The 17,017-nt window shown below is 37.5% G+C and overlaps 1 protein-coding gene across 5 annotated transcripts in view; it reads right to left on the bottom strand.

Moving 5' to 3' along the window:
- csmd3a (CUB and Sushi multiple domains 3a) overlaps positions 1-17,017 on the bottom strand; it is a 235,512-nt gene that overhangs the window by 183,084 nt on the left and 35,411 nt on the right. For all 5 annotated transcript variants that reach the window (XM_057339366.1, XM_057339370.1, XM_057339369.1 and 2 more), the window contains exon 4: positions 12,741-12,935. In XM_057339366.1, the coding sequence (XP_057195349.1) occupies positions 12,741-12,935 (195 nt within the window). The remainder of the gene's footprint in view (positions 1-12,740; positions 12,936-17,017) is intronic.

Genomic DNA, 17,017 nt, shown 5'->3' with positions numbered 1-17,017 from the left:
TAGAACTGGAGATGAAGCTCAAGGAGAGAGAGGCTCAAATGTCCAACAGTACATTAATCTGTGAAATAAATATTGTTTTATTAAAGTCCTTGTCTTTGGTCTGTTGCAAGTGGTGGCACATCTGGATTACTGTAACTGGGGAGTGCATACACCTTGGACATTTATGGAATAACCAATTATTTCGGTTCCTGTATCCCTCAGCATCTGAAGTAGAGGGACGCTTAACGGGAATATGGGTTCCATCTATGCAACCTATGACTCCTGGGAAATGTCCGTATTCATAGAATAGTACCTTGTAGTTAGCCTGGGTTGTAGCATCAGGGAAGTTTATGTAATGCACAAATTAATTCCATGTGTCCTCCAAATGATATTAATATGAAGTTAAACCTGCCTCCTGGTAGGTTTCATTTAAGCCTCAATTTAGTCCTGAAGTTGCTCTAGTCTTCCTGGACTAGACTAGACTTAGCCTAAGACTAATTAAAACCATGACAGAGAAAGCAGATTTTTGTTAATCTGGTTTAAACGGCCATTTTAGTCTAGGACTATGCTTAATCCTGGTCCGGGAAACCACCCGTAATGTTTTAATGCTACTAAATCAATAGTAACTTGAATGTTTTAATGTTACTAAATCATTTTAATTTTATTAAATCCAGACGTTATGTGGGAAATATCCCACTTCCGATGTGTCTTGAAATATTGTAACATTTTAAATTCATATTTTTATTTTCATAGCTTTGGTATCAATAGAGATAAACGTCCTTTCCAACAACCATTGACTTTAGGGTAGGAAATGTAGTTGCCAGAGTCGTAGGAAAGCTCATAAATAACTTTTATTTATTTATTTTGTGACTAATGTCTGTCCTAAAGTAGTAAGTGTAAATATTTAACAGACATACAACAACTAACATTTCTGCTTGTCCTTCCCTCTGGACTTTTATTTTGAAGTTTTCTTTCATGTTCCTTTTTCCGTTCTTCATTGATCTCACCCGTGTCTGGTTATTTTGGTTAGTCCCTTGTGTTTTTAGGCCTTGTGTCCTTTGTCAGATCTTGTTTGTACTTTTGTATTGTTCCGTTCTCTTCTGGGTTTCGTGTCTTCTGTTGTTTCATGTTGTTGTGTTTATTTTGTATAAATAAATATTTGCTGCCTTTCTGAGAACCCCGTGTTACAGAACTCATGAATCAAAGCATTTCTGCTCACGGACATCTAGCCAAGTGCCTCAAACCAAACTCAGAGTATATTGACAAGAATTGATTTCCATATCCTAGTAAACTTTGGCAAACATAGTGATTGTTTTTTTCTTCTAACACCCTCATAATAGCAACCAGGCACCTTGTAAACATGACTTTGTTTCCTGACTTTGTGTATCACAACGTCGTCCAGCCAAGAAAAGCCCACTAAGACAAACTATGAGCCAGGAAAGTAAGGAAGAGCCCTTGAGACAGTGAGATTAAATGCAGTTTTTGAATCAAAGACTCAAAAATGAATATGACCAGAATCGTGTAATATGTTTTTAATCATAAGGGTCTCTTTTTCTCATTTCTTTGAAAGCATGGCCTGCAGAAGTTAATGGTTTTGCTTCGGTAGGTCCAAAAGTTAAAGTGAGGTCATTTTCATGTCCAGCCTCCTATTGAATGAAACTAGACATCCGCTGAACTTGCTCTTTTCTTGATTTATTTGCTGCGCTTAGCAAAGTGCGAAAGGCAGCATTCAGTAAGCAAATCAGACATGATGCGTACAGATACATTTATGACCCCTATGCACATCTGCAACCATCTTATGGATAATATCATTGGCACATCGACCTTTGGGTTGCATATTGACCGTGTTTAACGCTCCAGTATTTGTTAAACAGCTTTAAACATCATGTTTTATAAAAGGTGTTTACAAATGAACCTGACTTGACCTAGGTAAGTATTTGATTGTTCTGGTCTCAATCCCTTAAAGTCTGGATCTTGTCTTGGTGTCAACAGCCTCTGGTGTTGGTCTTGACCACAACACTGCAAGTAAGAGTAATTTATAAGTTTTTATTAAAGGTGCAGTTTGTAACAATTTTGCAGTAAAATATCCAAAAACCACTAAGATAGTGTTCTATATTTTGTTCCGCTGAGTACTTACAATATCTCAAATATTTCCAACTACTTGTAAATCGTGAGAAAATCGCAATTCTAAACAGTGACACGGGGCTGTGCAGTCGCCTGTCAATGGCGTCATATCCGCGTTCCCCTTTGTTGCCGCCTTTACTGACATAGAAACCGCATGACAACAGTGTCGTGGACAAATGTAGTGTCTAGCGTCTAGCAAGCAACTTTCGAGCAGTCACTTATTTATGGACATCTGCTAACATGATTTCTCGTTCCTGTCTGATTGATGGCCATCAGCGGTGGCGTTGAAGACAACATATCCCATCATTCCACGCTCCTTCACAGCGTCATCAAGCTACGGCATTGTTGTTCTTTTGATCGTGCGCCCTCTAGCGGCGGTTTTTACAAACTGCACCTTTAAATTAAATACTTAGAAGCATCATTACATCAAGTCCTTTGTTTTCCAAGAAATCAGACTAATTCTGTAATGTTTACACTTACAAAAAGAAAAACAATTGACAATGGAAAGGTAAACTTTCAAGGTCCAGTGTATGAAATTTAGCGGCATCTAGCGGTGAAGTTGCGAATTGCAACCAACGGCTCACTCCACCGCTCTCCCTCCCTTTCGAAGCATTACGCCGGCTGACACAAAACTAAGATGTCGTCACGTTTTCGCCTTTTTGCCGAAGGAGATAACGTATTTACGAAACGCGCTCTGTAGAGCAGTTTGTCCCTTTAGGGCCACTGTAGAAACAACATGGCGGATTCCATGTAAGGGGACCCACGGTGTATGTAGATAGAAATAGCTCATTCTAAGGTAATAAAAACATTACACTTCATTATGTAATTATATTATACACCTCTGAACACATAGTTATGAAGATTATATTGCATTTCTGTCAATAGATCCTCCAAAAATTATACACAGCACCTTTAAATTCAATTACCTTGAAAAACACATTTTTTCCCTTAAACCATACAAAAGAATAACTGACACTGGTGACAATAACTCTCAATGACATTTTTCTCCTCAAGTAAACACATCACTTTTTTACTGGCAAACAAGACAAAAATACTGAAAATAACTTTTTGCAACTTCCTCTTGACTTGCCACTGAATTAGACCCCCCCCACACACACACACATCACACCCCTCTCTCCAATGATTGTCAGCAAACTCAAAAGCACAAAATGATTCACAGGCAAAAATCATTTCTAACTGTATAAAACAGCGTGGGCTTTTCCCCTGACTCTGTTTCTGCTGTTTACAGAGTGTCTGGCTCTCACCGAGACAAGTTGAATTTCTCAAGACACTCATTTCATTGACATCTGTCAGGTGTTATGGACATTTTATGCTTACTATTCCAAAAACTAAATAAAATAAAACAAGTTTACAGCACCTTTAATGTCAAGAGTTGTTGAGAGCAGAACTTTTCATACAGCATTATGATTCAGGGTGAAGATTCATCTGAATCCACAGACAAAGCATAAAAATGATGAAGTATATTGTTTCTGCGAGTAATTACCGGTTACGTTGTGCAGAAGAGGATGATTAGTGTAATGAGTTATGTACAGGTTATGTAAGCAAAACACAAATGATAATAAATGAGAAGGTAATTAAGAAGCCCGAGCCTTGAAACAGACAAAGAGTCAGTAAATTAATTCAATTAACTACATGTAGAAAAACAAGAGTGTGTCTGATCCAAACACTTCAACAAAATGCCCTTCATTAATGAGTTTTATAATGTCAGGATGGCTTGATTTTCATGGTACTGACTTAAAGAGACAGTTCACCCAAAATCACAAAACAAATCTGTCTTCATTTACTCACCCTCGAGTTGTTCCAAATCTGTATAATTTTCTTTGTTCTAATGAACATAGTTGCTTTATAAATTGCTTTGTTCTGTTGAAGAAAGTAGGAAAGTAAACAGTTCTCGGGGCACTTTTGACTACCATTGTCATTTTTCCTATGGTAGTCAATAGGGGTTGAGATCTGTTTGGTTACAAGCATTCTTCCAAATATCTTTCTCTGTGTTCATCAGAACAAAGACATTTATACAGATTTGGAACAACTTGACTGTAAATAAATGATGACAGAATTTTCATTTTTGGTCGAACTATCTCTTAAAAAGAAAAAGAGAGATACTAGTCACTTCAGGTATCGTTTTGCCTTCAGGTCTTCATGGAAAGTTCAGACTTATGTTTATAATTGTAATAAAATTGATGCATTGGATGCAATTTGATATTTTCATATTCATATTATTTCAAAACAAAGACGAGAATGCACAAATTAGAGGTCGACCGATATGGGTTTTTCTCTGGCCGATATATGGGGCCGGTTTATTTTGGCCGCTATGTTTGGCCGATTTTCTTTTTTCCACCGTCATCTCATAAAATCGAATTAAGTAATAAGAAGTGATACAGAATATTGCTTAAATTAAACATTTATTGAAGAAATGTCTTTTCATATCAGTGCACTTGACTGAGAAAGATTGAGTAAGTGTTTACTGCAGGGTACAAGATAGCAGTCTAATTCATAGTAATAATACATTGCTCAAAACTTTTAAGCACCTTCTCAAACTGTTCTGAAGCATGCTTTTGCTTTATGTTTGTTGGCAGACACTGCTATTAGTCAAATGGTCATAATCTAAGTGAAAGCAAAAGTAATTATAAAAAATAGTTTCTCCATCTCACACGTAGCCTCAGAGGGAGAGAAATTCTCCTGTACAGAAACAGTATTGATAACATCGGAGTTTATCTAGCTATACAATGCGGACAACTGTAATAATTTAGCCGCTGGGCTTCGTCACTGGGTTTTGGTACCCATGCGTGCATGTAGCCTAAACTATGTGGTTGAAGGCTCGCTAACAATGGAGTTCCAAAAAGTTACTCGCATTCTCAAGTAGCATCATATTTAATCAATGAAATACACAAAAGAACAAGGGATAAAAAGAATTGAAGTCTTACCGATTTGTTGTGAAGTTATTAGGTAGTTAAAAAGTTAGCAGGCAGAGGGACATCACAGTACGCCGGTGATATTCTGTTTCCCGCAACAACGCTTAGCTGCTCACAGATGCACCTGCCTGTTAATCGGCCTAATTTGCGGCACAATCAGCCGATGCCGATTCATTTAAAAACCCAATAATCGGCCCGATAAATTGGCCGGCCGATCAATCGGTCGACCTTTAGCACAAATGCAATACAACGAAGAATGAATGTTGTGCATTCTGTGTGTATTTGACGTTTTACCTTATTGTGGCCGATATTTTCTCCTTCCCTATTTCTATATTGTTGCTATTATTCCTATGTTTATATTCAATGTCTGTTTATTTTAACATGTTTTCTGTACAGCTGCGTTGCAACAATGCACAATTGTAGATGGCACCATATAGAAATAGACTTAAATACACAATATGTCCACATTGCTGTCATTGTTGATTTGCCATCCTTTTAAATGTGCAATATACAAAACAGCTTATTAAAACCAAATATTTATTTTCAATGCCAACGTGTGTGTGATCAGAATAAAATCACAAATAAAAATTCCCAAGACTTTTGTAATGGGCTACATGTCGGTGCACATCGTGGTCGTATTAACCGATGCACAAATGAATTTTTCATGTAATCCACAGTAAAATTGTGTTTTGTTTGCATTATGTTACTTCAGTGTTATTCTTCCATTTGAACATGCTATATGTCATAATAACGAATGCCTGACTCCGGGAATTATGGGAAATGTAGTTTTTATACATGTCTTTAAGGCAGCATACTGAATTCAGCAGCAAAATGAATCTGCTACACTTTCATCTGCTCCGAATCGAAACCTGTCTGATTTCCTGATTTGTAAATGACATGAAATATAAAACGTTAAATGGTTATTTAGCAGATCGTCTTCAGAACCCTCCCTCTGGCCGGCAGATTTGAGACGTTTCAAAGCCGAACATTCACTAGTAAAGCATCAGCTTTATATATCTATTAATGTCTGCTGGCAATTTATGTCCCCAAAGCTGCAAATTACCTTATACGTCTGCAATTCTGGCCTAAAAAGCTATTTTGGGCAAACTCATGCTTTATCACGGGACTCTCGACAGCTCATGCGAAGAGGAAATAAAGAATGCGTTTCAGCCTCGAGAGGGTCCGGACCTGCACCACACGGGCTCTTAAGATACAGGTAACGTCATACTGTGTGTTTGTTTGTTTGTTAGAGAGAGAGAGAGAGACATTTCCGAGTTCACAATGATGTATTTTTGTTTAAAGCGCAATGATCAACAAGAAAAAAATGATATTCAGGATTTCACATCGACTTTCTGCTTGTATTACTATTAATTTATTCCAAAGACAGTGGCACAGCCAACATATTTTCTCTTTAAACATCCTCTTTCACTCGGAAGTATATCACATTACAAAAGCTACAAAAGATTTTAAACAAAGGCATTTCTCAGTAGGCAATTACCACTCGGGTGTTTAAATCCCTTACGCCTGCCATTTTCTTTCCCACTCACAATTATGCAAACCTAATCTACGCTTAATAGTGTCAGGTAATTATCATTATTATTATTAGCAAAACGCCAAGTCCACGCACGAGGTTCGACATACAGGAACAATGCAGTTTAATGAATGTGCCACAGATGCACGCAGAGGCTCCGACACCCAAACCAGCGCTAAATCAAACACCTGTGTCATACTTACACACAACACCATCACAATGAAATCAATAACCACAATATATGAGATTCTCTGTCGCCAGACACTCCATCTTCCCCAAATGAGGCGTCTTGTAACTGCAGGGGACGAATACGTTTGGTGGAAATGGTCAATGGACGGCGGTGTCTGATGCAGGGCGAGATTGAAAACCCAACGGTGGAAAACGGCAGCTGTGAGACGGGAGGAAATGTGTGAATTACACATCTGAATGAAGTCATGTCGGAATGATTGTATTCACATGCATTGCATCACGATGCGGTGATTGCCAGTGCGGTTTCACATCATCAAGAAATTCAAGAAGCTGAAGAAAATTGGTACTGTTCATAATTGTGAGGTTGACTGTACAATTTAGTTTGCGCATATTTTGTGCGCTGATGGAAACGTACTGTATAAAGGAAGGCATGAATTATCTCTCATTTGTCTGTGTCCACATGGACAGACTTGTGGGACAAAATATTTTCTATGAAAGATGAAACTGGGTCTTTCAAAAGATCAATCAGGATCAATCACATCCAGAATAAAAGCTTGTGTGTACGTAATACTTGTCTGTGTACTGTGTTAATTTTGTATTTATAAAAACATACACATGCATGCAAATATTTTAAAAAAATATAAAACATAATAAACATTTATATATAGTTTAAATAATTGATAAATATTTCCCATGTATGTGTTTATAAATACAAAATGAATATGCACATTACACAGACATAGATTGTGTAAACACAAACTTTTATTCTGGATGCGATTCATCGCGATTAATAGTTCGACATCCCTACATAAAACAAACTTAACCCACATCACATTAAATTGTATGCAAATATTACACTTAAAGGGATAGTAAATGAAATAAAAATATTTACCATCGTCCACAACCTGTGTGTGACTATTTCTTCTGCGGTACACACAAGAAGATATTTTGAGAAATGTCTCGGTGGTTTTGTGTTCATACAATGGAAGTCAATGGGGGCGAGTGTTGTTTGGTAACCAATGTTCTTCAAAATATCGTCTCTTGTGTTCCACAGAAGAAAGAAAGGTTTAAAGTGAGTAAAAATCTCATATTTTTGGGTGACCTATCTTTTTAACGTACTGTATACACACACTCAATATTATTACATAGGAAATCTCCTTGACAAAAAAACAGAGTTACGCTCTCACTTTTAGTATAATAAAACATTGACCTTAAACCATCCCGATATCAAGTAATATCACAATGACATAATGATTTTTATAATAGCCTAAAAACAATGCAATGGGCTCACTTAAACCCAAACCATCGTCGTTGTTTTTATTTATAGTTTTAATAAAAAATATCCTGAGAAATTCTCTGATTCTCCATCAGCTTCTTTGTGAATTTAAGTACAGGCACTGCGACTGGCAGCCTGTGGGTCCTGAGGAACCTTTGAAATGATAATGCTCTCACCACGATACATTACATTTTTAAGCCGGATTTTAACATTCACGGTTGGAACGCCGCTCTGAGACAAACAGATACTCTGTGAAAATGTTTTTGATGTAGTCGACTCTGGAATTAGCCGCTAAACAAGCAAGGAGGTGAGGAGAGATAAGATAAGTTCGCTTTGCCACACGAGACGCTAAACATCTTGACACGTTCCGCGGGGTTTCGGAATAAGCTGTCTGAAAATGTGATGGGGCCATTCAAAAGTCCTCCTAAGACTCATCCTAAAGTTTACGTGGACAGACAACACAGTTGTCGGACAACCTGACAAACGACAGAAAGTGCTTGCACGGCAAGAACTCAACGCTTTTGAGAGTGCGTATGTTGGGTTCCATCTGGATTCTGCGATATCTCCTGCAAGACCACTGAGGACTCCTGGATGAGCTCCTGCGTCGAGAGAATGGGCAGGTTCTCGGAGGACATGAGATCAAAAGACCATCTGCCCGTTCTGAGGGTCCAGGCTTCATTCTCAGGATGACCGAAGAACCGGGCAGAAGATGCACGGTGTTTCACCACGGTTTGGGTTTTGACCCGAGCCAATCTCCCGGCGCCTTTTCTAAAATGCAAGCAGCCGACGAGTTAATAATCTTAAAACGTTCTGGTTTGCTGAGATCCGCATTTGTCGCAGCTTTTCCTCCCAGCTGGCATACACACAAAGAAGCCATCCACAGCACAAGAGCCCGCTTTCATCCCAGCATCATTCCACCCCAACATAGTTTGCTTTAACAACATCCAGAGTGGGCGGAGAGAAGGGGCAAACCTCCAGGCTTAGATATCCCCGTCAAAGAGGATGAATTTCCCTCGCCTGAAGATTAAAAAACACATGCGCTACAAGGCCCACGGTCAGAAATCCCACAAATATTGATTCGTCTCATTGGTTTGACTGGTTTGGCTGCGGCGCTGGCAGTTTCTTCAGTTTCACTCACTGAGATGAAGAGCTGGCGTTAGTTTTCCCTCTCTGTGAATCATCCAGAATCACTTCTGCACGAGTCACACAAACGCCCGACCAATTTCCACATGTTCGATTTGATAAAACATTAATTAAACATCTGAAAAGACAGTCAGAAGCCATTAACATAATAATCAGGGTTGGACTGGGAGTTGAAATTAAACAAATCCTCACTATTACGTGTGCACGTAATACAAACTTGAATCATGCTGCAGAAAGCTACTGAATCATAAGCTTAAGGTGGGTCACTGGTGTCCCAGTCTGGCAAGGCTGGTGTTTACCTAGTCCACCAGCTGGTCTCCCAGTCTGACCAGATGACACGTGCCTAAAACAAGCAAAACACAGCAACCTAACCAGCTGGTCCTGGCTGGGACACCTTAAGCTGCTTTAAACTGTTACTTTTACCTGCTTTTTATCCACTGGATATGTATATAATTTCACAAAAGTCATTTTTACAAATTATTATATGTATATAAAATGATATGCACACACACATTTTAACCCAAACGAAACATTTTTTTACTTTATAGAAATACCATATTTGTACAGCGTTTTTACAAACGAGGACATCCCCAAAGGAGGTTTTGCTCATTTTGGCATACAAATAGTTGACCAAAATATGGTAAAGTAGACCCACACAAACACACTTTCTGTAATTACGTTGCGTTTGCAATGCAAAAAAAGCGAGATCAAAAATTGGATAGATGGATGAAAAAAGATTGATGACCTTCAAAACCTTGCAAGCTTGTTGCCTTTTGCACAGTAACTGTCTTCCACAGCTGTCTCTTAATTGAATTGGCACTTTGTAACTCATTTACATTTACATTTATACGCATTTGGCAGACGCTTTTATCCAAAGCCACTTACAATGCATTGTACTGCACATTTGTTTCTGACTATGTGCAATCCCCTGGGATCGAACCCACGACCTTGGCGTTGTTAGCGCCACGCCCTAACCACTGAGCGCAATGCATTGTGGGATTGCCCTCTTTGTGAAGGAAACATGCAAAACTGCTTCAGAATTTGGCGAGAACAATCCCAACAAAGCAAACCCTACATGAAGTCTCTTCAATCGCAATAATTTTTTTCTGGAGAAGTGAGATCTCCGAGATTATTTTACGTCTACAGTCGACATTCATTTTATACCTCAACTCTTCGTGTTTCTTAACAATAACAGTCTCATTTGTTTCTGTGTTTACTTCATCAGTATTATTTATTTCAAGCATTTTGGGGAGAAACATCTGCGACTACAGTAGTGGTTTTGAAACTGAGCTACTGAACTTCATAGTGAAAGCAACATTAGAGTTTATTCAAATAAATAAATAAAAACCGTTTTTAAAATGCGAATAAACGATAAGTCCTAAATTCAGTTTCAGCCAAATGGAAAACTACTAAAGCAAATAAAAAACCAACAGGAGAGTCTGTCAAACAACATTACTACATTAAACACGGCTCCTAATGAGGCTTTGTTACATCAAAAAACGATTTTTAATTGATATGTACTTAGCTATTAAGCACAAAATAAACACCCTTGTCGCGTTCACATGTCCTGGGAATTAAGCGTATTTTATTTTCATTTTAAAACGAAAACGCGAAGCACAGTAGCAGGGCGCACATCAAAGATCCTGCTACTCATAATTAAAGCAACGCCTCAATTATTAACCGTATATCTGATAGAAAGAGGCATTTCCCAGCGGAACGTCTCTGACTCAACATCGATTGAGCCGTGCCAAAACGACTAATGCAAAAGAACAGCACGGCTTTACACCGGGCACCGCAGAACGCTTCATAAATCACCATATTTAATGCGATCCCGAAAAAAAAGACAAAGGAAGAATTTTTAAAAACAAAGCTAATTTGCAATTCAATAAAACAGAATAATACAACACAGGCATGTATTAGAGCCACAGCGAAAGCATTGTGGGTTTAAACGTAATCACTACACAACATTAGTTTAATAAATCAACTACTTGCAGGTGCTGTGCGACGTAGGCTATTTTAGAACATTGGTTAGACCTTAACCTCGTCGTAACTCCGCCCCTTTCAAACCCCGCCCTCTAAACACATGCATCCACCCACAAAAAAATATCTGACCGTATCAACACAACATGTCTACCAACTGAATTACAACTACATACACAACAAAGTAACAACTTGACAAACTCTCTCAACTTCCTGTTTTCCATATATGGGCATACTCTGTAACCTTGCAGAATGATTGATGGGCAGATGCGCCACTGGTTGGCTAAACAAAGAATATTACCGGGGACTCTCATGTTGGCTGTTTACACAGTCGGAGAGACAGGAGTGATACTTCAGGACAGCTATTTCAATGATATCCGTCAGGTAATGGATGCATGTTCTGTGCCATTCCATAAAAACATCTCCTACAGCACCAATGAGCCACTCTCACAAACGGCTGGATGTCATTGCATTAGATAACAAAATATCAAACCAAGTGCCTCCGGGAAAGATAGCGCAAGCAGAAAATTACACACAGATAGGTTTGTCGGGTGTAAAATGACGAATAAATAGATCCACTGTTCAGAATGATGAGTTAAATATTTGGACACTTTCACACATAAAGCCGAGAAAAAAAATGAGGGCCATTCCAAAATTTCATTTATTCATCATTTCTAGATGTATTGTGTCCATTCCAGTCCAGCGTCTGTCGAATTTCAACAAAATCAAACCTCAGTGCACATTAAGTCATCCAACAGCAATGTGAAAGACCGACAGCATGACAAGAGGCATGAAAACTGTCATAAAAATCCAGGTTATCAGATAAAAAAAGTATTTTTGAGCTTTTCCTAAGCACATGTAGAAATATGACTGTTGTATTGCTTAAAAGTGACTATGAACTTTTTCAGTTTTTGAGGCCTGAAAAAATACAGAGCATCTTTTCTGTTATTTTCACCTGTTTTTATTTTCCGCAAATAAATGCAAATGGCAACAATATTTTCGTAAATATTATTAGCTGTTCGCAGAACGAAAGAAAAATGATCATTTTACCTAAAAGCATACCTATAAATAGTACATTCAGAAAAACTCTTAATTTTGTTTAGCGACTGTACTTAAACTACCCTGCACAACAAATGAAAAAACTACAAAGATTTTGCTGCCAATTTAAAGTCAAGCAACACTGCGACAGTTGGGCTTTAATAATAATTCTATAAAAGTAAAAAAAAAGAGGGAAAGAGACACAATTTTAAGCATTTTTAAAGAAAACACATAAATATTTGAGATACGCATCGCCAAAAGGCTGAAAAATATCGCAATCATTTCAGCAATATCGCTCAGCGCAACTTTGTTAAAAGTTATTGCAAAAATGCCTACGAAAGCAAAGCTAATTCTGGAAAAACTTTACCATCATTTCATCCCTGTTGTCATTTAATGTGATATTTTGCTGTAAAAAGACATTTTTAACTGCATTTTGGAGCCGTTGTATCCCATGACACGGCACCACAACAACAACAGGGAATGATTTCCAAAAATAACCTCTGAAAATAACAAAGAGGAGTTTCTTGCGTAATTCTCCTGTTCTTACCTCGACAGATGGGAAGTGGAAAATCCCACACGGCTACATTAGATGTGCTGGTGACACAGGTGAGCTGCGCGTGGCCGTCCAGGGTGTAGCCAGAGACACAGTGGTAGCGGATTCGGTCTCCTACATTGAAGCTTGTCCCGTTCAGAATCCCTTTAGCAGGAACTCCTGGATTCCCACAGGAACTGCTCTGTAGCTCTGTAGAGAACATACAGATATAATAATGAAACGGCGAGGAATAACTTTATCCTTAATGCATCACTGACTTCAGCGGCTTGCTTGTAAGACGCCAATTAGACCGTTGCCAAGTCTGTGTTCATCAAAAAATAATGAAAATAATGCATAAGAAATATGTGCAGGATACAAAATGGCAACATCCTAATGAAATAGAAAATCTACAAGAGATACATGTCAAGAGGACTTGCTATAAATTTAGTAGACGTGTTCCTTTTATAGTGTACAAATTTGTGGAGTATTACTGAAAGTATCAGATACACACATTGAAATCCCGTGGTTTTTCTTGTGAAAACCGTAGAAATCTTTGAAAAATGATTATACAACACATTAATCACTAATCAAAATCGAAATGACCCGGTACATTACAATTTATTTTCAGTTAAATATTTGAATGAACTTTTATACCAAACGTAATTGTTTTATAAGTATCTTGATTGTCATAAAGATGCAATGAAATTCTTCCTTTGATTATTCTTCATGAGAAAAACAAGGTGGAAGGGGATCAAAACAATTTAGCAATACAATAAAAATACCGTAAAGTATACAGTATATACCGTAAGGTAAAACCAAAGAAAAAATAAAATAAATAACCAATAATTAGAAAAAGGTTGATAAATGAATATAAAAAGAACCCGTATGAAATGAATAATAAAACATACAATTTCACAGCATAAGGAGGCGGTGCAAGTAACAATGATCGTCTCCTGTTACAACACGTTATTAAGACCCATTCCCTGTTCTTTTGCTGGAATAATCACACAAGTCAGGATTTTAAATTGTACTTTCGTAATTTGAATATGAAACGAAACAGCGCACATATTTTGTTGTTTGTAAACTCATCATGGACTGAAGGTTAATTACGTAACTTTACTGAATCGCAGCTTGAAAAAAGACTCCGTGTCATTAGTGAAGACCAGTAGACCGTTCTTATGTTCTTGTCAGCCATCTGACGTTTGACTAATGCACCTGATGACGTGTCTGGATATATGACACGTTAAGCTTCTTTATCTTTGATTTAAACCATCATGCATCAGCTCCAAGCAGCTACCGCTATCAAAAACATCCATTTGGGTCTTTGCTGAAAATCAGCGGGTATGTGCATCCCATTTCAAACTGCTACCGCCATCAACATTCAGCTGAATTCAAATGAATCAGCCATAAATATGAATATATATATCAGTGTACACCGCCTGCTATGTCAGAAAATACTGCATTCTGCAAGCCAAGAGATGGTACAGTATGCAAAAATGTTTTTGGTTTACTAAACAGAATAGAATATGTTGTTTTAAAGATGCTTTTTACAGGTCAAGTTTGCCAATGTGGGAAAACTGAGCCCAACAAATACCATGGTTAATTTGAGGTTACCATGTTTTACTGTAGTAAAAATATTATTGTTGTTTTATTTATAGTTAAACCATAGTTTTTGTAGTTCGATTATAGTTTTTTTTCATAAGGGATTGGTAAATTATTGCACTAATAGTTTTTGTTAAATGTACAAGGTTGAAATGTACATATTCCACAAACCTACATGCAGATAATGCAAACGTTGTTAAAAAATAAAGGTACCGAACTACATTTACATTCACGCTTTTATCCAAAGCGACTTACTTTGCTTTGTACTATAGATTTGTTTTCGGAGTATGTGAAATCCCTGAGATGGAACCCATGACCTTGGCGTTGCTAGCGCCATGCTCCAACCACTGAACCCATAAAAGAACCACTAATAGTTGCACAAAAGGTTCTTTATAGTGGAACAAGTTTCCACAGACTAAGTTAAGAAAGAAATCTTTGACCTAAAAAGTGTGTTTTTAAAATAAAATGTAATTTTAAATTTGGCGTTCAAACTTCGTTTGAAAATGAAGGCAAGATAACCAAATATAACAATTCATATACTGTGCAGAGAGAGGAAAAAGCCCAAATAATCAACATAAATTATTTTTATTTAAAACATTTTTCCAAAATTATAAGATAACGATATTTGCATACAAAAATGTATATGACTAAAAGCAAATGAAAACAATAAATATGAGTAAATCAACTCACATTTTAATCATAGGAAAAAGAAAAAAATATATATGTCATATGTACTATAAAATAAATAATATTTAAATCTATCATGGTTAATGTATCATATGTATGTACCATATGCATGCATATATTTGCTTGGATGTAATGTCTTTCTATTTACATTCATGCATTTGGCAGACTTGCATGTGAATGTCCATAGCACTTTAGAGACCACTTTGCAAGATGTAAACAACACTGGTGCAGAAGCACGTCTGGTTTCGTTTTTTTTATCTTACATCTATAATTATAATTTTTATTCAGTTTTCTGTTGGTTGTATTCTGCTCAAACGTTCGTGTAGTGTTAAAAAACAAAAACAGGAAGTTCCCAGCGTTGGACCAACCGGACATGCAAAATTATAATTAAAGCAGATGATTCATATTCAGCATTTGGAGGTGTATTTGTTGTTTGGTACTATACTGTACTTTCTAAACCATTCATTTAATCTCAACACGAGCACTAGAGTCATCCATATAAAGTGTCTTAAATTCCCCTGTCAGTTAACACCGGCGAGAACATGATCTCCACATCACTCAAACACGCACAACCTACTTTTCTTAATCTGCCTTTAACAACAGAGCGCACACTTTGGGACCAACACTTCCAACAAACTCAATTTCCATTCGGCTGCGTTCAGGAGTCCCGCTGTTAAAACGCTCGTGCTTCAAGTTGATCAAATGCTCTCCGCAACAATCCAAGCTTACGCGCTGTCTGTTTTCCACACGGGAACACGGCACATCTGTCAGCCCGTCTCAATGGCGTCAGGATAGTCCCACCGAGCTTCACGCCCCTGATCTGGGGTAATGGAGGCATCGCCTGTTCATTACAGGTTGGCATTGGGTATTATGGCAGTCAAATAAATGGGCCAGAAATGAGACGGGCTTTGTGCGGAAAGTATTACCTTGCAGAGAGGATTTTCATTATTTAAATCTCGACAAAGAAGCAATTATAAAATTGTTAGAATGTTAGAATATGAATAATACAGCCATGAATATTTTGTCAACAACCGACAGATGAATTTGCACCAACTAGCACAGAGGGGTTAAAGTCGAGAAGCCTGTTTATTTTGCTCTCCTTACTAAGATATGATTTCTTGTATTGTGTTGCGGTTTTTCTTGACTAAAAGTCCTAAAACATAAACACTGGAACAAATGTTCTTTCCGGCTGACATCACCAATCCCTTCATAAGATTCCTCTTCATTCTGCGCTCTCCTGAAACATCCCTTCAGCTTCATCTGTCTAACACACAAAGCTTCTTTTCTAAGATGTTATTCGTTAATTCCGCCTGTATTTACATGAAGATCACAGCAGCGGCCTGTCCCAACATCTGATGAAGCACGATACCTTCAATTACTTAACATGACAATTTATACCACAAACACCGACAGAAACATGCCATAAACACAGCATGTCACCTGTCATAAGCACGCAGGGAAGATTACACGTCCAGCATCTGCCACAAATGATGCGGTTTCGTCAAAATCAACGTGGTTGGGTGATCTGCACCAGCCACGAATCAACTAGCAAGACATATTCTAAAGAAATCTGGATGTGAAACCGGTCCGCTGTGTCATTTCATCTTGTTTTAGGAATTGTTTTAGACTACGTGTCTGCTGGAAAACAAGATGCAAAGACAAAATCGCAGATTAAGATGATACACACACAGAAATGGACTACTTCATGTAACGCATACAGAATATTACATGGTTCAAACCCCCTTCCGCAAGAATTACAACCAGAAACTAAAAATATTAGAACTTCAATTGAAATTAAAAAAAGAGAGGTCAACATTATCTGGATTAAACTGAATAAAAATGTTGCCTTAGCAATAAACTGAAGAAAGTTGAAATGGTACAAAACATATAACTGGAAATAAATAAAAACTAAATGTAAAAAAAATATTAAACCTAAGTAAAAATATTAAAAAACACATCAAAATGCTTCAAATTAAACTTAAATATGATAAAAATATATGAAT

The sequence above is a fragment of the Triplophysa rosa genome, linkage group LG8 (assembly GCF_024868665.1).
Source record: "Triplophysa rosa linkage group LG8, Trosa_1v2, whole genome shotgun sequence".
Classification (NCBI taxonomy): domain Eukaryota; kingdom Metazoa; phylum Chordata; class Actinopteri; order Cypriniformes; family Nemacheilidae; genus Triplophysa; species Triplophysa rosa.
The sequence above is the reverse complement of the archived record's forward strand: the minus strand, read 5'-3'. Positions and strand labels throughout refer to the sequence as shown.